This window comes from Mus caroli, chromosome 19, assembly GCF_900094665.2.
Source record: "Mus caroli chromosome 19, CAROLI_EIJ_v1.1, whole genome shotgun sequence".
Lineage (NCBI taxonomy): Eukaryota > Metazoa > Chordata > Mammalia > Rodentia > Muridae > Mus > Mus caroli.
Window position 1 is genome coordinate 7,467,115 of NC_034588.1, and position 20,794 is coordinate 7,487,908.

Consider the following 20,794-nt stretch of genomic DNA (forward strand, 5'->3'; position numbering starts at 1 on the left):
GTGAGCCACCATGTGGTTGCTGGGATTTGAACTCTGGACCTTCGGAAGAGCAGTCGGGTGCTCTTACCCACTGAGCCATCTCACCAGCCCCCGGGTATTCTTTCCAAAGCAGTTACTCCACCTCAACCTGTCTCACCCTCATAGGAGCGTAGCTCTGCACGTAGTTTCCATTAGTCTCCTTCTCAGGAAGGCCTATGAAGGCACTGCTATAACTTCAACACCAACCCCCCCACACCTCACACACAATAGGTACTCAAAAAATACAGGTTGAATGTATGGAGAATGGCACCTGTAAACTTCAGAACCCTAGATCCCAGACCCAGTAAATCATCACACTACAGAGTGGTTCAGGGCACATCCTCAGAGAACCCTTAGGCATAGGAAGTCAAAACCAGAAAGCTTTACCCCGCTGTACCACTGTCTGAGAAAGATGAAACTGAGCAGCCTCTCGCAGCGTGGGGGAATATACCTATAACCAATGTACTTGGGAGGCTGAGGCAGGAGGATTGCAAGTGCAATGCCAGTGGGGGATTACAAAGTCAGGCATACACACACACACACACAACAACAACAACAACAACAACAACAAGAGCCCTGAAGGCTGGGAAAACTTACTATCAAATCAAGATACCAACCTAGCCAGCTTTAGAACTTTTGACTCTTTCTGGCAGTGGCTGCCAAACTAAGGTGGAGCACAAGCCCAGCTTTGCAGGGAGTCGAGTGAGACCCCCTGAGCTCTCCTATTCTCCCATCTGTCTCCCTTCTTCTCAGTGGCCAGCATGGGGGAAGGGCAGTCAGAGCCTGAGCTCCAGATGTGGCCCTCCGAGGAGGACTTGGGGGAGGGGATGCCTAGGCTGGCGGGTGCCTCACAATGAGGTTTTGTCCCTCTGGGGCGGTTCTCAGAGCTGCCTCTCTTAGGTATATAGAGTGAGATTTTGCTGGAGGCCCAGCTGTGGGCACTGATCACAGCTCCCTCTTTCCAGCCGGGGCCCCACCGAGAGGGGGAGAGGGCCACACTGAGCGGTCCATTCTTTTCCAGCTCTTGCATCCAGAGGTTTGTCTCCTCTGCAGACTCCCCTAAGACAATTGTTATTCTGCACTCCAGCCCCTCCTCCAACCAGGGTCAGGCCTGCCTACAATGTGAATACACAGTCATACCATGCAACTTTCAAAGATGAATTTATTTCCTTAGTTGCCTGCGACCTCTAGAGAAAGAGCATTCCTTTGAGACCCCAACTACCCAAAGATCTTTCCTCTGTACCTCACACCTCAGTTCCACGCCTAAATGTCTACTGTCTAAGGGTGGGCTGGTGACCCCAGTAGTCATCTTGTCAGTTCATCAGGGGCTGAGGATGAGGAGACCTGCCACGTTATCAAGACGATGAACACTTTAAAATCCAGGGTAACCCTGAGGTTCGTTAGACCAGGCAGGATACAGGTTCCTTTTAATCTCAAGGGAGCTGGCCCAACTCAGGGAACTCAGGCCCTGCCAACACCCCTATTTTACTAGGTCACAGAGCAAAAGAACAGTCATACCCAGGGCCTCTCATGTCTGCAGACTCCAGTGAAGGAAGAGGCTTAGACACCATGATGAAGTTGGAGTCCAAGCACAGGTGGGCCTACCCCACAGCAGGGAGGTGCTGGGGCTGGTATAGGAGCCTAGGGAGACTTTTGTACCAGACTTTGTCATCTGTGGAGATGGTTGCCATCTGCTGTATGACTCTGGGCAAGCCACAGTACCTCTCTGGTCATTTGCTCTGCTTCTCCTCCATTAAGGCTAGGATCATTTGTAGACTAGTGAGAGGAAAAACCACTATTAGGTGAGGGTAGCAGGCTTGGAGGACAAATCTCTGGATTTGGTCCTACATCTGTCTGTACCTCTGGTATAATCCAGAGCCGGCTGTTTCCTCTGCTGTCCAGAGGTTGTCAGGGGGAGACAGCCTTCAAGGTCAAGAGCTCTTGCTACTCATCTCGTGGACTCACAGTAGACTTGGGGGCAGTCTGAATAGGAAGGAGTTGGAGTTAAGGCTTAGCTGGGCCAGGGCACTTACACCAGGCTCTGCAGGCAATAGTGGGACTAGTTGGAGAAGCAGCGCCCCCTACTGTGTGGAAGATTCAGGGCCGAGGGTGACCAGATACTCAACACTGCCTGTCTCCTCTCTTCTGTCATTTCCCAGCCTCGATGCTCTGGATCCAGGCTGGGCTGGGGTCTTTGTGGCTGCCCAGATGTTTATGCTCCCCCAGAGAAGCCCTTAATAGAGCTTGTGGCTTCACACTTCAATGCTACCCCTCTGGGATCCCCATTCCTGCCCTAGCTCACAGCATGGGGTGGGAGGCAGAGGGTGGGTGGGCATGATGAAGCCGGTATTCCAATTGTTGTTTCAGCATCTGGGGCAGGTTACGTACCTTTGAATCTCTGAGCTCTCCAGGAGGGCAAAGGGACTACACGCTTCAAACCCTTCCCCCAAACATCTTCCATGGGCAGGACTCAACTGCTTTCACACACGTGGGGACTTCTCCCTGCTTGATGTAACTCAGTGCTGTCTTGGGCCTGGGCACTTACATGGCAGGAAGCCAGGGAAAGTCACAGGGCCCTCCTTCATCTAGTGAAGCACATCTGTGTTTTATTTTTAAGTGTGTGTTATGTTTATATAGTTATTTGTGGGAAGGTGGTGCATGCGCCACAGTGCACATGTGGAGATCAAGGTCAGTCTCGTGGAGGTCACTTTTTGCCTATCATATGATTTCTGGGAATCGATCTCAGGTGGTCCAGCTTAATGACAAGTGCCCTGACTTACCTGCTAAGCATCTCGCTGGCCTAGCACTTACATGTTAACAAAACTTTGGGAGCACAAAAGGCTTGATCCTAAAGTTTTCTCTGATGTCTTCTGGCTCATCTAAGAAATGGTCTCAGAGGTCCACATTTCCTTACCCTGCTGCCTCCATCCCCAGCTGAGGCAGAGAGACCACAGGAGGCAGAGGTGTGCTTCTACATTCAGTTTATACACAGCTCTATACAATATACAGAAAACTTTATATACAGATATATTCATAGAATAAGCTATATTAATTTGTCTCTTCTTTTTACAGCGATATTAGTATGGATCTTTCATACATTAGGTACAAAAAGGTCATGGGAGAATGGCACATGGAGTGCAGAGGGTTCATGGGAGCCTGGCTGTTTGCTACTAGTTGCATATGGAAGTCACCCAGATCCCTGGGAGGACAGGCCAGCGCATGGCTGGGAGAGCTTGTGCTGCGGGTCTGGGGACAGTGTGTGTCGGGGGGTGTCAATCTGAACTGGAACAAAGGGGGTGGCTCAGACCCCCCAGATGTGGTATGGAGTGAAGGGGACGTGCATCATGCCCACCCTTCTAGGGTCAGGCAGGGAGGGGTGGGCTGGCCCTTCGTGTCTAGGGCTGAGTCCAAGCCTGCCCCAGCCCCAAGCCTGTAACACAGTATGGCTGCAGCCTTGGGGGTGGGGGGTATGTCCCTGATGGCTCAGTCCTGGGCATAGGGGCACACCCTAGAAGGACCCCCCAGACCTACCCTGACAGAGGAAAAGAGATAAAAGGCCAGACCCACAACTCTCCTTGTGCCGGCTGGGGTACTTGCTGGGTTACTCCTCTGATTGAAGATTTTTGTCTAATATTTGAGTTCTGAGAACCAGTGATTTTTATATTCTGTGCTAGGCTGAGGCACTGCCTCGGCAGGGGGCAGGGTGACTAGGAGTCTGTTGTGGGGTGGGGGAGTCACAGAGTCAGGGGGAGGCCCAGCTCCCAGGTCTCTGTCCTCACCTGTTAGGGCAGATAGCTAGCTATCCAGGCCACCTCAGCTGTGGGGTTAAAGACTCAGGCCCAGATGCCAGGGATCATGAGGTGGTCAGGGAAACCTAGGCAGCCCAGAGAGGCTGGGCGTGGGGCTATAGTGGAAGGGACCATGCTTCCAAGGAGACAAGGGCACAAGGGTGGGCAGCTGCTTGCCTGCACACCCCAGTGGCTGGCTTGTCCCAAGGCTTCACTTCACAGGCTATATTCTTGGCAGGTTAGGAGGAGCAGGAGGCAGGCAACGTGCAGAAGGCAGGCAGCCCTCTGCAGCCCCTTTCCTCAGGAGTTGTGCACATTCATGCACATGCACACACACACCTGACACTACCATGCACAACCTCCCCCCTCCCCCTCCCCCCAGCCTGGGGAAAGGGCTGGGTTCCTACCTCCTGAATTGCTTCTCCAAAGCATAGGAAAACCTATGAAGGCCTCAGGCTAACCTGGGACAGCCCCTGAGTCCCCGGCCCCTCCCCTTGGCAACGGGCGGGGGTTTCCAGCCAGGTCCCAGAATACTCTACTTTTGGCCCCTTGTCTTATGGGCTGGACACAGTGGGAGTTGGAGCCCAGACCCAGAAAGGAGCTAGGCATCCAGGAGAGCAAGTGGGCAGAGGCATGTTTGGTTTCAGACCCCAGGGCCCAGAGCTGCCTAGGCATGGTGGGGTGATAGAAGGGGTCAGGCGGGACACCAAAGAGACAGGGCTTTGGATGCCTTCTTTCTTCCCAGGGCCCTGACTCTGCAGCCAGGGGTGAGGTCACAGGAGTGTCCACCACCCTTTGAATGGCCAGAGTCCTGGGGGCAGAAGGTGAGCCAGGAAGCCAGGGAATGGCAGGTAGGTAGGCAGGCCCAGTGGCCAGGACCCATGAAGATAAGGGGCACCAGGCAAAGAAGGGGCATCCCTGACCCCACCTCCCTTCGGGGCCCCTCTGGTCCTTAGGTCCCACTCAGAAGGGAGGACAATTAAATACATGACTGGGAGTTGCGGCTTACGAACCCAGGACACAACCTGAGCCAAGCCCAGCAGATTCTGTAAACACATACAGCACTGCGGGCCACCTTGGTGGGGGTCACCCCAGGGGGCTGGCCAGCAGGCACCAGATCTGGGGGGAGAGTGGCCAGGGCAAGGTGCCAACTTGAACTACGTGTGAGAATATGTGGGAATGAGGGTGGGGGTGGGGCTGCTTTCTGCCGCGGCTCTGGGAGAGTAGCTGGAGGGCAGTGACAGGAAGCTAGCTTGCCTAGTGCCAGACCCAGAACAGAGACGTCATGCCGCCCATACAGAGGAGTCAGGCTGAGGGCTGAGGACCATCCAACCTGACATCTACTCCCTGTTACCAAAGCCACCCCTGCTTTTCCCAGACATCTTGGTTCTGGGGGTCCTAGGCTGAGGTAGGGATGCGGACCCCCTGCTCAGCAGCAATGCTCCAGGGCCTGAGACCATTTGGCCTCTGGGAGCCTCTCCCCAAAGCTACTGGGCCCCGAGTGGCTGTTAGGTACCCACAAGGCCTTGAGCTCTGGCTGGGAAGGAGCTGGTGGCCACTGCCAAGTGCTAGCGTGCCGAGATGACCAGGTCATCCTGCTTGGTGGGGCTGGTCCCGTGGCCTGTGGGGGTGGAAGTCCGGATCTTGTCTGTGGCCAGACACTCCTGGCTGCTGAGGCCTGTGGGGGTCAGGTCCATGAGCTCCCCTGAGGAGCTGAGTGGGAAGGAGGGTGAGAGCGAGATGCCAGAGGAGGGTTCAGCAGATCCTGCAAAGAGCCTGGGGGGCTTGGGTACCAGGTTGGGCTCAAATTGAGCCCGAAGCAAGATTTCCTGTTGGCTGGGGGACTTGGGGCCCTCAGTGTAGTCACTAGTGGGGCTCTCAGGCACCATCATGCAGTAGAGGTCCTGGAAGGAGCTGCTCTTGCTGTCCAGGTTGAAGAGGCTGTCAATGAACTCGGCGAATTCTAGCACCTGAGGGCTGGGTGAGTCCCCCAGGCGCCCATTGTGAAGTGCCAGCTCTCCCCGGGGGGCCACCCCACCACCCTCACTGCCACCTGCGGCCTCCTCTTCTTCAATGGTTGCACTTGGTGGTCGCTCAGGAGTCACACCCCCGCTGCCTAGAGCCGCCTCCAGGGGTTGGGTGTCCTGTGAGTGCTTGGACAGACTGTCGGCTGCCAGCAGCTCTGTGCGTGAGCTGAGGGAGGGGTTCTCCTCTGGAATGGCTGGGTCGATGTAAAACAGGTGGCCCTCGTCACGCTCCAGTACTGCATGGAGGCTGGGCGAGCCTCTGATGCTTCGGAAGCCTGAGGAGCGGCGTGAGTCGAAGCTGTACAGTGACTCAGTGTCTGAGAGGCTCTCCATGGTGGCCAGTGGTGCCCGCCGGGACTGCAGCTCTGCTGCAAGTCGCTCCTGGGTGGACAGCAGCAGAAGCTCTACGGGGTCTTGTCGGGCTGCTGATGCAGCAGCCACTGGGGACAGCAGCCGGCCCTCAGAGAAGCCCTCCAGACTCATCTCAGACTGAGACTTGCTCCTACAGGAAACGAGCATGAGAGAAGGTAAGAGTCAAATGGCCGATGAGACATCCCTACTTCCCTGGCTAGAAGGAAGAGAGGAAGAGGGGGCAAGAACAGAACCGTTGAACAGTCCGGGGCAGGGAATGCTGACTTTTGAAAATTAGCTCAGCGTCTGGAGAGATGGCTCAGTGCTGTAAAAAGCACTGGTTGTTCTTCCAGAGGACTTGAGTTTCATTCCCAGCACTGACATGGTGGCTCACAACCATCTATAACTGCAGTTCCAGGAGAGCCAACACCCTCTTCTGACTTCCAAGGGCACCAGGCATGCATAAGAAGCACAGGCATACACGCAGGCAAAACACCCATACACATGAGAAATAAAGTTAAATAAATAAAAATAAGGGTTGGAGATATGGTCCAGAGAGGTCACAAGTGCTCCCTGCTCAGTCCAGGGTACATGAGTTCAGATTCTACATCCATATCAGGCTGCTCACAAGCCCCAGAAACTCGAGCGCCAGGGGATTCAATGCCCTCTTCTGGTCTTTATGGGCTCACTTGTGTGCGCGTGTGCACACATGCACAGATAAATAAAAATAAATATAAAATAAAATGAAGTAAAACCAACCCATAAGCTAAGGTAGAAACAAAGACAGAAACTAGGTGGACAGATATTTAAGGCTTAAAACCCCACCAGGAGCATTAAAATTCCCAGAGGACACAGGGAATACATACATACATCCATACCTATCATGGATAGGAGATTTAACTAACAGGAGATTTAAGCATCAAGAGATTAGATGTCCTGGCTCAGTCATGAGGCTACAGTGAATGGGAGACAGAGGGAAGGACAGAGAAACAAGGGAAGAAAGAGGACAGGGAGGAACAGAAGAGGGATTGTGCCCCTAACTCTCAGGCCAGTACCTTCCAGTGCCCTGTCATCCCCTCCTCATCCCAGGTCCCCCACATCTCCCACGACATAACCCATGCTGGACAGTAGTAGCAAACTCTGGAGCCCCTTCATCTGTTGGGAAGGAAGGGGTAGCTGGGAAATGGTTGGTCGCCTCATGAGCAATGGTCAGGGATGGACACTGGGCTCTTCATGGAGACATGTAGTCACCACAGGAAACACACAAGGAGAAGTGTGAGGGTTCCCTACAAAGCAGTGATACCATCCCCCCCCCCCCCCCCACTTCTCAGCAGCTGGATGCAGGGCCTGGGAGTCAGGGTCCTGGCTAGGCAGGACAACCTTCCCCTGGAAGAACCTCCACTCTAGAAGCTGTGATGATGTGTGTCCATCTGTGAGTGCATGTGTGTGCCTTGGTACCTATGTGCAGCTGGACCACATGTAACGGAGTGCTGTATTTTGTTTACCTGTCCACATGTGCCTACAGCCATGTGTGTTCTGCCTGCCTCGGTGTGTGTCCTGTGTGGAGTATTCTGCATGCTTACGAGTCAAGCTTGTCATAAACTCTAATATGTATGCACAGTTGTGTAAACACTGGGGTATATATATCTGTTGGGTCGAAGTGGGAATGGGAAAATCGGTGTATGTGGGTCTCTGTGTGCTTTGAAACCTCCTATTCGACCTGGGAATTCCTGAGACCCTGATGGCAAGGTGAGAGACAGCTGCAGCAGAGGGAGGACCTGAGTAGAGACTGGCTTCTGCACTGAGTGCATGCACAGGCACAGAGAACACATGCATGTGCAATACACAACTATGCAGACTCTGAACCCACACTCCCTCCCTTGGGGTCGAGTGGGGATGCAAGATGCACCTGACACTGCTGTTGCGATGCTCTGTGGCAGGCAGCTCCAGGGCCAGGCCAGTGGGCAGAGGTGGGCCTGTGGGCAGCGGCTGTTGCTGGAAGATGAGCTCGGGAGTGAGGTCTACCTCGGTGGGGCTCACCATGACCTTTGCAGCAGACAGCAGCGCTGTCTTTCCTTTGTTGTAATTCTCCAACACCTGGGAACAGGATACAGGGACCTGGTGGTAGAGGGGGGTGGCCAGCCTAGCCCTGTGGCTTCCCAGACCAAACAGTCTAATGGCTCAGTGGGTCCCCTTGCCACCTCATGGAAGGCCAGGCACTTGCCATGGGATGCTTGTCTTTAGAGAAGCCAAGTTGGAGCACTCTCCTCTTCAGTCCTTCAGGGGCCCATGAAGGTAGATGCTGTCCCCACTTGACTATGTATCTGGTAATGGCCAGCTAGCCTTTAGGACCTCACAATTCCGTCTTTCTCGGAGATAGGCCCCTAGGAATCTTCTAAATTCCCTCCTCTCTACCATGGGGCAACATCATGCGTGGAAAGAGCCAAGAGTGTGGAGTGGAAAGACTGCAGGTCTTTCTTTGTTTTTTTGGTTTTTTTTTGTTTGTTTGTTTGGTTGGTTTTTTTTTGGTTTTTGAGACAGGGTTTCTCTGTGTAGCCCTGGCTGTCCTGGAACTCACTCTGTAGACCAGGCTGGCCTCGAACTCAGAAATCCNCCTGCCTCTGCCTCCNNAGTGCTGGGATTAAAGGCGTGCGCCACCGCCGCCCAGCCACTGCAGGTCTTTCTTACTACCAGGGCAGAGCTGGGGTCTGTGGTTGGGCTGTTGAGCAGATGCAGAGTCTCTGGACCCTGTCTTTCAGAAGGGATTCGGGAACTCAATCTAAGGGCACCCGCTGGCCCCGCCTGCACTCACCTTATTGAGCCCCTCCATGACCACATAGGGCAGGTGCTCATGCAGCATGGCTGGTGAGATGATCACCTCGTTAAAGGCTTTATTGTCGCCCCAGATGGCAAAGTATGTGGGCTCCTCCTGCTCACAGCAGCTGGGACACGGTAAGGGAAAGAGGGGTCAGGATGCTCAGCTCTGCACTTGCTTAGGGATCTACAGGCTGGACTTGGAGGTCCCCTGTCCACTCTAGGCCACAGGTGAGTGTTCCCAGGCTGGGCTACTTTGCCTGCAGCCTATGAAAGGTTGACCTGGAGTCTCAGCTACAGTCCCTACAAGGCCTCCTATCTTGGTCTAGGCTACCTCTGCTATCCCTGGGCAGGGCTCAGCTTCCCAGCTTTGGGTCAGGAGGACAATCTGTGTTAAGAAAGAGAGTCCAGGTCCAAGGCTCCCAGAGTATGAAGCCAGAGAGTCTGTCTACTACCACACTGTTCTTGTTCCTGCCTTGGTCCCTTTCTTGGCCACATGTGTCTGCCAATTAATCTAGGGAATACTGAGGTATGAACTGGCTCAGAGCCAGGTGGCTGCAACAGGCCATCTCCTCTTAAATGCACCAAGAGAGGGATTGCTGCAGCCTTGGGAGACAGCAGTGAAGGGCTGCAAATCAGAGGTGGGACAGGGCTCAGTTTGAGCCAGCTGGACCTGCCAGTCCTGGTTGCCTCTGGGTCAGGTCCCTGCTTCTGCATCTTATGAATACCTGGTTCTGGCCCTGTGCGGGGCAGATGCTGCTTCCAAGGACTAGGGTCCTTCCGGGAGGCACAGAATCATAAATTCCTCCTGGAAACAGCTGTGGATGGAGTCTTTGGTTCCCTTTTCATGGCTAGAAGCTGGGGGAACTTCTCTATGATGGGGGCGGGGTCCTGGCTAACTAAGCAGAGGCTGGCACAGCTCTCGGCAGCCCCTCCCTTCCCCAAGCCCACACCCACAGTAGTGGCCTAGGCTTCATGGTCACCTACCAGCACTGCTCAGCAGGATGGTTGTGTACCACGTGGATGATGCGGCCAGGTGGGTAGAGTGGGGTGCTAGCCGAAAGGGCGATGGTCAAATCACTGGGGTGTGTCCAGAGTCGTGTGCTGGCCAGAGTGGTCACCTCCACCTGATCCTCGGGCAGCTCCGACTTGGGGATACACTTGGTGGCCCCCACGATGATCCGCCACTGTATGGGGCCATGGAGAGGGGGGAACAGAGCTGAGCAGCTCTGGCTAGGTGGGTAGGATCAGGGGTGCTTGCAAGGAAGGGCTCAATAGATGAGTAGAGAGGGCTGGTGGTGGGGACAGTGGCTGGAGCATTAAAGGCATGTGCCCACCTGAAGAGGTAGTGATGAGATGTGCAGTGGCCAAATGGCCACTAAGATGCCAAGAACAGGTGACACAGAATTGTTGCATTTCAGAGCTGGCAAGGGCTTGGAAGACTAGTCAAGCCCTCATCTAGTGGGTAGGAGACATACCTGGTGAGGGGAGGGATCTGCTCTAGGTCACTGTGCAAGGCAGAGGTGGGGCAGGCCTTAGTATGACCCAGATGGACCTTCTGGGTGATATGCCTGGGCCTAGCCCTGTGAGAAGCAAACACTGCTTCCAAGGACTAGGCTTTCGGGGAGACAGTCTCATAAAGCTATGCTGACCCAGGGTCACCTGCCACCTGACCCAGGGTCCTTTCCTCCAGGCACCAAGGCTAGGAAGACTGCATATAGGCAGCAGAAGGAGGGTGGGACCCACCTGGGGGATGGGGAGATATCTCATGGAGCACTCACTGATTGAAAAGGGCCTCCTGCATTTGGCCTACTCCTGGATGCTTGGCCACAAACCTTGGTCCTACCTCGCACCCACCTGCCTGGCAGTGGAGTTCTCTACATAGAAAGGGCCCCTCAGGATTTTCCAGGACCTGGTATGTGTTAGAACAAGCTGGCTCTCTCCTGGTGCCAGCAGAATGGCAGAACAAACAGCCAAACCCTCCACATGGGGCAGCAGCTTTCCTCAAGTCTGAGCAACTTCAACAGGTCTTTCCCTGCCTGCCCAAAGTACCATGCCTCAGGGATTGCCTTTCTCACACCAGCTATGTGTGGGAGAAGCACCTGAGTTCCGGTTATGACACCATGACAGTTTAGTTTGTAAGCAAAGTTTCTTCCACACCGGGCCTCAGTCTCCTCACAAGGGCAAGAACTGGATGGGTTGGGCTTGGATCCCAAGGATCTGATAGCTCAAATCATCCATCACACAGCTGTGGCCTCTTGCCCTTTGTCCCTGGGACTAGTGAGGAACAACAAGAGGGAAGGGCAGGACTTCCCAGTGGTTAGGGAGCTAGTGGGAGCTCACTTTGGGCTTGGTGCTCCGCTGCAGGACATCCAGAAGCTGCCGACGGAAACCTTCCAGCTGGGAAAGGCCGATCCTGTGGAGGGGATGAGCATCAGGCAGGGTCAGTCATGGATGAGGAGAGGAAGAGGAGAGGGGGCAGTGGGGGCACCTGGACCCAGGGACAAGATGACAAGTCCACCTGTGCCATGATGTAGACGAAGAGGAGAGGGGGCAGTGGGGGAACCTGGACCCAGGGACGAGATGACAAGTCCACCTGTGCTATGATGTAGAGGAAGTGTGCAGGTCATAGAGGCCACTCGGGAAGGTATGGTACCTGCACTGTCTTCTCACCACCGGGCCACTAAGAATGGGAGGGGGCACTAGACTCCTTAGGAAGAGGGTGAGGGGGGCTGAATGAGAGATGTGGGTGCTGAGGAGTGGGCTGAGGCCTTGCTAAGAGACTGTAGCAAGAGAGATGAACTTACCTGGGGACAAGGTCTTTGCCCAGAACCACAGCAGTCACAAACTCTTTGGAGTATTCCATAGCATCCTCACTACAAGGGGAAAAAGGGGAAGGGTTCAAGCCTAGAGCAGGGCCTGGTACAAGTGGCCTGACTCTGCACCTGGGTCCCGGTTTTCCAGGAAGCTCACAATGCCAGGCTGTGCTTCAACTTCTGCCTTCCCTGCCTGCGTTTTACAAGACTTCAGGGGCAGGGTCCACCTGGCATGTTAAAAGCCCTCATCCCGGGGACTGGAGAGATGGCTCAGTGGTTAAGAACACTGACTGCGCCGGGCGGTGGTGGCGCACGCCTTTAATCCCAGTACTTGGGAGGCAGAGGCAGGCAGATTTCTGAATTCGAGGCCAGCCTGGTCTACAAAGTGAGTTCCAGGACAGCCAGGGCTATACAGAGAAACCCTGTCTCAAAAAACCAAAAACCAAAAACCAAAACCCAAAAACAAACAAACAAAAAAAGAACACTGACTGCTCTTCCAGAGGTCCTGAGTTCAAATCCCAGAAACCACATGGTGGCTCACAACCATCCGTAGTGAGAGATCTGATGCCCTCTTCTAGAGTGTCTGAAGACAGCTACAGTGTACTTACATAGGATAGATAGATAGATAGATAGATAGATAGATAGATAGATAGATAGATAGATCTAAAAAAAAAAAGCCCCCATCCTATTATCACAGTGCTGTCCTATGCCATTCCCAGGCATTGTGTATCAGAAGCTGGGCTGCCCAGTCCAACCACCAGTTCTCAGTCCTGGCCAGCCCAAGTCACCCCTTGGCTCTCAAGGGTCCTGGTTGCTCCAGCCAGCTTTGAGGCCCCAAGCTGCTTACCTTAGCAGGCCTCCTGGTGGGGAGTAAGCGAAGCACTTGAGGGTCGGGTACTGGGGGCGCAGGAGGAAGGAGAGGATGGCGGCTGTGCCTGCTCCCAAGGAGTGGCCTACCACAATCAGGCCATAGTGTTTGGTTCCACGGCCCTGGGGAACCAAGAGATGCCTGAGAGTCCTGCCTCAGTTTCCCAGCTGACATTGGGAGGACGAGAGGTCTTCTCAGAGTCCTGGGATCATGCTGTCCAGCATGATTGCTAGGGCTGAGGGAGAGTCAAGCTAGGTCCTCACAGAGCAAAGGCTTGGTGAGACTGTTTTCACAAACTCCTACTTATCCGCTAAAGCCTTGCTCAGAAATTCCCTCCTCGAGGAAGCCCTCCCTGATTTCCCAGAAACAGCTCCCTCTGTCCTAGGCATTGCCCTCACTCTGATGATTACAGTTATAATAATTTGGTTACCTGTCCTTATTCCTCCATCCTAACCACTAGCCTACAGTATGAGACCTGGGAATGGGGGGCTGGCAGCACCCTCAGGAGTTACCGGGAGTAGTGGCTGGGCAGACTCGGGCTGCCATCCAGCTCAGGGGCAGCCTTCTCCCTAGTTGTAGCTCTTCTTGTCACTAGTCTGTAAAATTTCTTGCAACATGTGGTCCTGACCACAAGGCTGGCAGAATACACATTTGGGAACTGGGATGCAGAGTCTGGAGAAAGGATACATTGAGAAACAGGGCCTGGGAGGTAGGATGGGGCAGGGTGGAGCCAGCTAGAAGGAGCTGGGAATGTGGGAGGGAGGGACAGCAGCTAGTGTTTGGGGAAGGGGGTGCCATCATCCACCCCTCCTCTTCAGGATGGAATGTCATGAACAACTCACCAGGTCTCTCCCAAAGGCCTGGGACAGGACCATCTCCTGCTCCAGCTTCTTCTTGATGTACTCAGCTGAGAGTACCATGCCCTGGGGAGGAGGAACAGAGCAGGGCTGTTGGGAAGCCTCTGGGACCAGAACAGCCAGTGCCCCTTCCATCCCTCCACAAACAGGCCATGAGGGCTGGTGGGTACTTCGTTGGCTCCATTTTCAATTGCATTTTCCAAATGAGAAAACAGGGGTTCAGAGGGATGTCTGCCTGATACGAACAGGATGACATTTCCCCAGCTGCCTGCCCAGATGCTTCTAGGGACAGCCCCTGAGCTCCCTAGGCCTTAGTGGGCAGGCAGAATAAACCACACCCTTCTGACTGAACTCCGACAAGGGAAGATGCCCTGCCGACCACAGGCACCAGAGTGCTGTCAGGGGTGGGGGCAAGGTGAGGGAACCTCAGGGTGTTGAGCTTGATACCTTGTGGCCCAACCAGGTGCCTCTGTGTCCCTCCACAGGGAGGCGCTCAGCATCGCCTGTCAGGTCAGTCAGGGCATCCTTGGGGAAAGAAAAAGGCAGGTAAGAGGTGTCTGAGGAGAACAGGCAAGGGCAGCAGGCACCGGGGCCTGTGTAGTGGCCACATGGCAGCTTACCTTGGGGGACAGTGTTCCCCGGATACTGATCACCACTTTCTTCTTGTCATGGTCCACAGCTACGTAGAAGGGAGTTTCATAGACCTAGGAGTACCAGCTCATGAGCCTGAGTGACCCCAGAATGAGACCAGACTATGGTGATGAAACTCCCCATGGGCCACAGGGTCCCTAACACCTGTCAAAGCCAGGGTTCCTGGCGATCACTGAGGATTCTTGGGTACCTAGCCCTTCCACTCCACTCTGCCTCAGGCAGACCTGTGCTCAGACCAAGTGGCTCACTGCCTCTCCCCAGTGCCTCCTGTCACTTCTAGTCCCTTAAGGCTGGGCCTGGAGGCCCTCATGCTGAATGAGCTTGGCATTTATTTCTCCCATTAGTCCGAGGCAGTGTGAATCTCAGGCACCAAGATGGAGAAAGCCATCTCTGGACTTGAGATGATTTGGAAACCATAGCTAGCTCCACTGGCCTGAGGAGTGTCTTTGGTGGCCTGGTCCCCAGTGGCCTCCAGAGGATCTTGGGCCCCAGCTTGGTCCCTCACCGCATCGTGACAGGAGGTGTAGACAATATCTACAGCAGTCATGTTCTCATCCAGGAAGTGACGGCGGATGGCGATTGCGTTGCAGCCACAACAGTTGTCTTCCTCAATGGTGACCCCAGGGGCGAATCGGGGTCGTGCAGGGCAGAGACAGCACCTGGAATGGGGTGGCAGAAAGCTCAGGGCAGGCAGCACCAGTGGAATGATTTTTTTCCTTTCCATCTTCTCTGGAAGTGGCTCCAGGTGGGGCTTCAGCCCCACCCTGTCTGTCTCCTTTATTTTTATTTTTTTTTAATTAGGTAATTTCCTCAATTACATTTCCAATGCTATCCAAAAAGTCCCCAATACCCCCCCCCCAGTCACCCACCCACCCACCCCCACCCCTTGGCCCTGGCATTCCCCTATACTGGGGCATATAAAGTTGGCAAGTCCAATGGGCCTCTCTTTCCAGTGATGGCCTACTAGGCCATCTTTTGATACAAATGCAGCTAGAGACAAGAGCTCTGGGGTACTGGTTAGTTCATAATAATGATCCACCTATGGGGTTGCAGTTCCCTTTAGCTCCTTGGGTACTTTCTCTAGCTCCTCCATTGGGGGCCCTGTGATCCATCCAATAGCTGACTGTGAGCATCCACTTCTGTGTTTGCTAGGCCCCGGGTCTGTCTCCTTTAATCATCCTTATAAAGCCCTGGTGACCACTGAGTGGTCAAACTACGAACCAGTTCATCACACAGTCTCCTAACACACGATGCTACCTGGACCATGAATCCTCCCCTTTTGGCTGCAGATCCCACCGCTCTTCTCTCTTCCCAGGCCGAGCCTCGTCTCCAGCTTGCCCTTCATCTTCAAGGTCCTGGGTCTAGCCTGGACCTCCCTCCCCTCTAGCAGCCGACTTCATGTGTTTTCCATAAAGTCACTTAGGACAGCAGTAGACCCACTGCAGACCTCCCAAAGGCACCTTACTGGACTCCTGCATGGCATCTCCCCGTAGCTGTACTGATGGTTCCCTGACTATCATACCAGTCACATATTTTTTTTTTTCGAGACAGGGTTTCTCTGTGTAGCCTTGGCTGTCCTGAAACTCACTTTGTAGACCAGGTTGGCCTGGAACTCAGAAATCCGCCTGCCTCTGCCTCCCGAGTGCTGGGATTAAAGGCGTGCGCCATCACAACTGGCCCTAGTAACATTTAAAACCAAACCTGCCTGCTATCCTTTCCCATCCTCTGACTGCAGACCGACCTCCTCTCCCCTGTCTATCCTTGTCCCCCCGCTACCAACTCGGAAGCACATGGAGGGACCCTGTGATGGCACATCAAGCCACTGTCACGTTTCCTCTTAGGGTCCCACAGAGATGCTCCCCTTCTCATCATAAAGGTCTGAGTCCTTTCCAGGATTTGCCCCATTGGGCCTCATCTGACTGACCTCCACACACCCCTCATCTACACCGATCTTACCTTTCCTTCCTCTGCCTGAATAGCTCCCTCACCAGATTCTATGCACATTATCCTCCCCATACCCGTTAGTCTCCATCCAAATGAGACCCTACAGTGAGCTCCACTTCAGGTACCTCTCTGACAGGGCCAGTCCTGACCTGACCCCTGGTCTAGCACTCAGCTATGTCTTTCTATAGCATCCATGTGCTCCGCTGACCTGCCCCAGAGTCCCTCATCTGTGTACCGCTATGGCAGTTGTTACACAGGGCAGGGTCTGCTCTGTGCTAGTCACAGATGTTTCCCCGATCATCAAGCCTGTTAGGCATACAGGACACTCCCCAGGGTAGATGAGCCAGGGCTGAAATGCTCATTCCACTGGGGATGGAGGAGGCAGGGACGGATTGGAGAAAAATAAGCATTTGCTTCTCAGGCCACCAGAGGGAGCCAGCACCCAACAGATTGGTACCCGGAGCTGGGGGCAAGGATGACTGGGCTGCAGGCTGTCTTGAATTGACATTCAGTGTGAGGTGTTTGTCTCCTCAGAGCAGCGCCTGTGGGACTGTGACTTCCCAACAGGGAGAGGCCTCATCGAGAAACCCCAGAGTCAGGCCAAGACTTGAGCTTGCCTGAGCTTTGGATCAGGAACTGCCCCATACATACATAGGATACAACACACAGGACACTCATCCTAGAGCTGTGCCTGGAGAAGCCACCATCAGGGCAAGTGGGGGCAGGTTTGGCTCAAGGTCCTACCTTCAAGTCTTCAGGAAGTTCCCCTCTTCCCTCAGCTGAGCAGAAGGCTCAAATGAGGTAGGGGAGCAGCAGGACTTGGGTTCCAATCTTTCCTGCTACTTCATATTCTGATTCTGTAACCATGGTCCAGATAAGCCTTGGTGTCTTCCTGTCAGAGTCAGCACTGACTGCTGCTTCCCAAACCTACTAGACCCCAGCCTGTCCCCTAGGCCAATTCCCTTGTCCCACTCCACTCTCCACACAAAATAGGCCCTTACAAAGTGTGATGTGTCACCCACTGTGGCAGACAACCAAAGTTCAGGATCTGAGAGTCCATGGAAGTGACAAGCAGCAGGCAGATGGCAGATGCTAAGTACGGTACCCAGCGATCTCTGTCTCCAATTATCCCCACACTTTGTAGCTTTGTCTCCACCCCACCCTAAATTCATTCTTTCAAGAGTCCTGGACCTGACTGTGCCCCACCAAAGCTGAGGATTCTGTCCTCTGCCATTTCAGTACCGGATCATGCAGGAGCTGATATTTCCACTGTCTCCAAAGCACTCAGAGCCCCATAGCCAGCGGCTCTGTGATTTGGAACTGTCCTATGGGCTGATAGCACCTGCTAGAACCGGGGAAACAGGCTCCTGAGAAGTGGAGAGGGCCCATCTAAGCACAGGACTAGGGGCTCCTGGCCCAGAGCTCATCTTGAGAATCTCTCCATCCAGACCCAGGATATCCAGTGTCCCAGGATTGCAGGGGAAGTGACAAGCATGTACACTTGGCAGAGATGGGAGGAGCACACAATGACCTGGTCCTCTCTGATCAGCTGGGGAGAGTGAGAACACAGTCCCAAGAGCCACACCAGCTTTCTCCAAGTGGAGGCACTGTGCAGCAGGCATGGATGCGGTCCCCTCTGGGAGGAGGCACGGAGAACAGAGGCACTGGCCCACTAGGTCACTTTTCTGGAACAGGAGCCCGGGGAACTGTCCTGCTTCTGCCTGTCATGGACTGAGGACGGAGACACCATAGAAGGGCAGAGTCCTTCCAAAGCCCTTCTCTGTCCCACTTTAAAGCACAGAGACCCACCTCTTTTCCATGAGAGTAGGGCTGAGGGTGGAGTCAGCTACAGGTCGGATCTGGGTCCAGGCCTTTTTTTTTCCTTTATTTTGGTTTTTTGAGGCAGGGTTTCTCTGTGTAGCCCTGGCTGTCCTGGAACTCACTCTGTAGACCAGGCTGGTCTCGAACTCAGAAATCCGCCTGCCTCTGCCTCCCAAGTGCTGGGATTAAAGGCGTGCACCACCACTGCCCGGCTTGCCTTTTTTTCTCTACTTTGTACTAAAGTGCCTTCTTGGTGCATTTCTAGAGACCTCCATGGAGTGGGCCTACTTCCCAAGAAAATTCTTTCTTCTAAAGAGGCAGCACACAACAGAGCAGCCAAGAGAAGGGAGATGTGGGCAGGAGGGAATGTCTGTAGTGGGCAGAGGATGGCCCAAAGACAAGAAAGCTAGCAGTCAGATACTCAAAAACAGACGTATCCACATCCCATTTCACAGATTTAGAAACTGAGGCTCACAGAAGTACACTGACTTGCCCAAGGCAGCAAGTGAAAATTTGCCTGTATAATTCCAGTCCAGGGAGGAAGCAGGAGGAAGCCAGTGGCCCAGTGACCATATGGAAGAGAGGAGGTAGGGGCAGGACAGCAGTTTCAAAGCTCCAGGGGAAGGGGGTACCAGTTCATCACTGCACCCTCCCTCCAGCCCATGCTATATGCTACTATGCCTGGGGACTGGCTGTGTACTCACGAGCAGGACCGAGCCAGCTGGCAGAGACCACAGGTGGGCTTCCTCATCAGGTACATGGGCCAGCCATAGGCAGCTAGGGCAAAGAGCATGTAGTAGCAGACTTCTTTGTAGCGCAGCATCTCGTGCTGGAAGACAGGATGCAGAGGGTGGTGACTTCTGCCCTTCCTGACTGATACCTCAGTCACCACCAGTCCCTGAGGTGGGAGCCTGTCTACTTGGTCCAGTGGGGGACAGCTGCTGGGCCCCAAGGAGGAGCAGTCCCTCCAGACACTAATTACGTTTGCCCAATTATTTCCCTATACCCAGGCCAGCATACTCATGGGATCCATCCTATCATTATTGTCCCAGAATTTATGATCTGGGGACAGAAAACCACTTGGAGCCCTGGCTTGTTTACCCAAGAAGGAAGGGAACATAGGGTGTGAGTGGCAGTCTCCCCGACCCCACCCCTTAGCAATCAGGTCCTGGGAACTTAACCCTGTGAAACCTTAGGGCCTGAGGCTGCGAGTGTCTATGGGCAACCAGATGAGCCACACTGGGCATGGGAACGATCAGCAAATGTCTCTGGCTCACTAATCCTCTTGGGCTTGACTCACTGAGTCCCAGGCTCCTGAGGCTGGGGTAGGCCGTCTCCCTGAGATTGGGATCATGTTAGAGAAAGGTGCCAGTTTGAAACCCAGGAGTCCGCCGCCCAACAGCTGCCCTCGATGGTTGGTATCAGTGCTACAAGCTGTCTAGAGGCTGGGATGGCAGTGTCCCAGCAAAGCCTGTCAGTCAGTCCCCAGCCCCTGGGCACCAGGACTGCGGCACTTGGAGGGAATTAGTCACCTTGTAAAAGTTAAGGAGGGTGATTAGTCATCTTGTGAAGTGAAACAGGTAGGCCTCAATCAGCACCCTCTGCCTGCTCTTCAGGAACTCAGGAAGGAGCCAGTAGCTGCAGAGGCAATTACCCTGGGTGACAGGACAGGGAGGCGGGGCGATGGTAGCCTCTGCCAGGTGGCAGGTGCAGACTCTGCACCTCCCCCCAGGGGGTGGTAAGAGCCAGCCAGGCAAGGCCCACGTGAGTGGCGGGCAGCTGTCTAGGGGAATGGACTGGATATGTATGTGGCTGGTAAAATGAAGTGATGCTTGCTTTGGGGAGACAGATGCCTGGGGCTTTTCTAAAGACACAGATTCCCAAGGGCTGAAACTTTTCCAGCCCTGTCTGATTTGGTACCAAGCTTCCAGTACCTTGCTTGCCTGGATTTAGGATGGGTCAGTTCCTCCTACTGCAGCTCTGTGTGCAAGGTGTGCCTAGGGCATTTTATATCTGTCCTGAGGGCTTTGAGGATGGCAGGCTTGCTCTAGGTAGCAGAGAGAGGTGACTGAGCAAGGATGCACCTAAATTAGTTTGCCTCTCCTATGCCAGGCTACTAGCTGTGGTTCCTCCCTCGGCCACACTGGCCTAGGCTGTGCCTTCCTTCACACCATGGGGCCCATGTTGCCAGGACACACGGACTTTCTATTAACGGTGCCCGAGGAAGGTTTCTATTGCTAAAACAGCATTTAAACGGCCACACCACACCCCACTGCCTGCTATGAGAGGGCAGCAGCAGCAGCAATAATGTCACAGCTCATCCCGGTAAAGCACTGTGCAATCTCCAGGAGCAGGGGTCACGTGTCCTGGAGCTTGGCTAAGGGATTCAGGGTCCTCCTTAGTGACAGACACAGCATGATGTGAGAGCATTGAGGACCTCATCTGAGATTCCCTGGACAGCTGAGCTGGAGTGGTGGGGTTGCCTCACGCCATGTGTTGCGGGGAGGCACAGAGCAGCACTGGAGACAGGAAGAAGCTCCACTCACCGAGTTCTTGAGGTCGAGGTACTTGGTGTTTCTGGTCACTGGCATCCCAGACAGGAAAGCCAAGATGTCATTGTTAGCCTGGAAAACAGGCGCGGTAAGATGGACAGTAGTTCAGGGGGTACTGGTAAAGGTGAGAAGCGAGTTCCGTTTCAGCCTGCCTCAGAGGTCTGAAGGAACCACGTGGCTTGCAGCTCTTCTAACATCCAGCAGTTTTCCAAAATCACATTTCCCTGTATTTTCTAGTTTTCTCCATTCTACCCAGACCTTCAAACCCCAAGGGATGGTCCTGAGCC

At 54.1% G+C, this 20,794-nt stretch overlaps 1 protein-coding gene across 2 annotated transcripts in view; it reads right to left on the reverse strand.

The window, feature by feature from the left end:
* Positions 1–2,981: 2,981 nt before the first annotated feature.
* Dagla (diacylglycerol lipase alpha) overlaps positions 2,982–20,794 on the reverse strand; it is a 60,300-nt gene continuing 42,487 nt past the window's right edge. For both annotated transcript variants that reach the window (XM_021151959.2, XM_029472876.1), the window contains exons 8-20: positions 20,502–20,579; positions 18,660–18,784; positions 14,696–14,849; positions 14,160–14,243; positions 13,987–14,064; positions 13,525–13,605; positions 12,662–12,804; positions 11,806–11,874; positions 11,342–11,414; positions 9,986–10,185; positions 8,997–9,126; positions 8,094–8,281; positions 2,982–6,335 (exon numbers count right to left, since the gene is read on the reverse strand). In XM_021151959.2, coding sequence (XP_021007618.1) covers positions 5,375–6,335; positions 8,094–8,281; positions 8,997–9,126; positions 9,986–10,185; positions 11,342–11,414; positions 11,806–11,874; positions 12,662–12,804; positions 13,525–13,605; positions 13,987–14,064; positions 14,160–14,243; positions 14,696–14,849; positions 18,660–18,784; positions 20,502–20,579 — 2,364 coding nt within the window. In that variant the 3' untranslated portion in view covers positions 2,982–5,374. The remainder of the gene's footprint in view (positions 6,336–8,093; positions 8,282–8,996; positions 9,127–9,985; positions 10,186–11,341; positions 11,415–11,805; positions 11,875–12,661; positions 12,805–13,524; positions 13,606–13,986; positions 14,065–14,159; positions 14,244–14,695; positions 14,850–18,659; positions 18,785–20,501; positions 20,580–20,794) is intronic.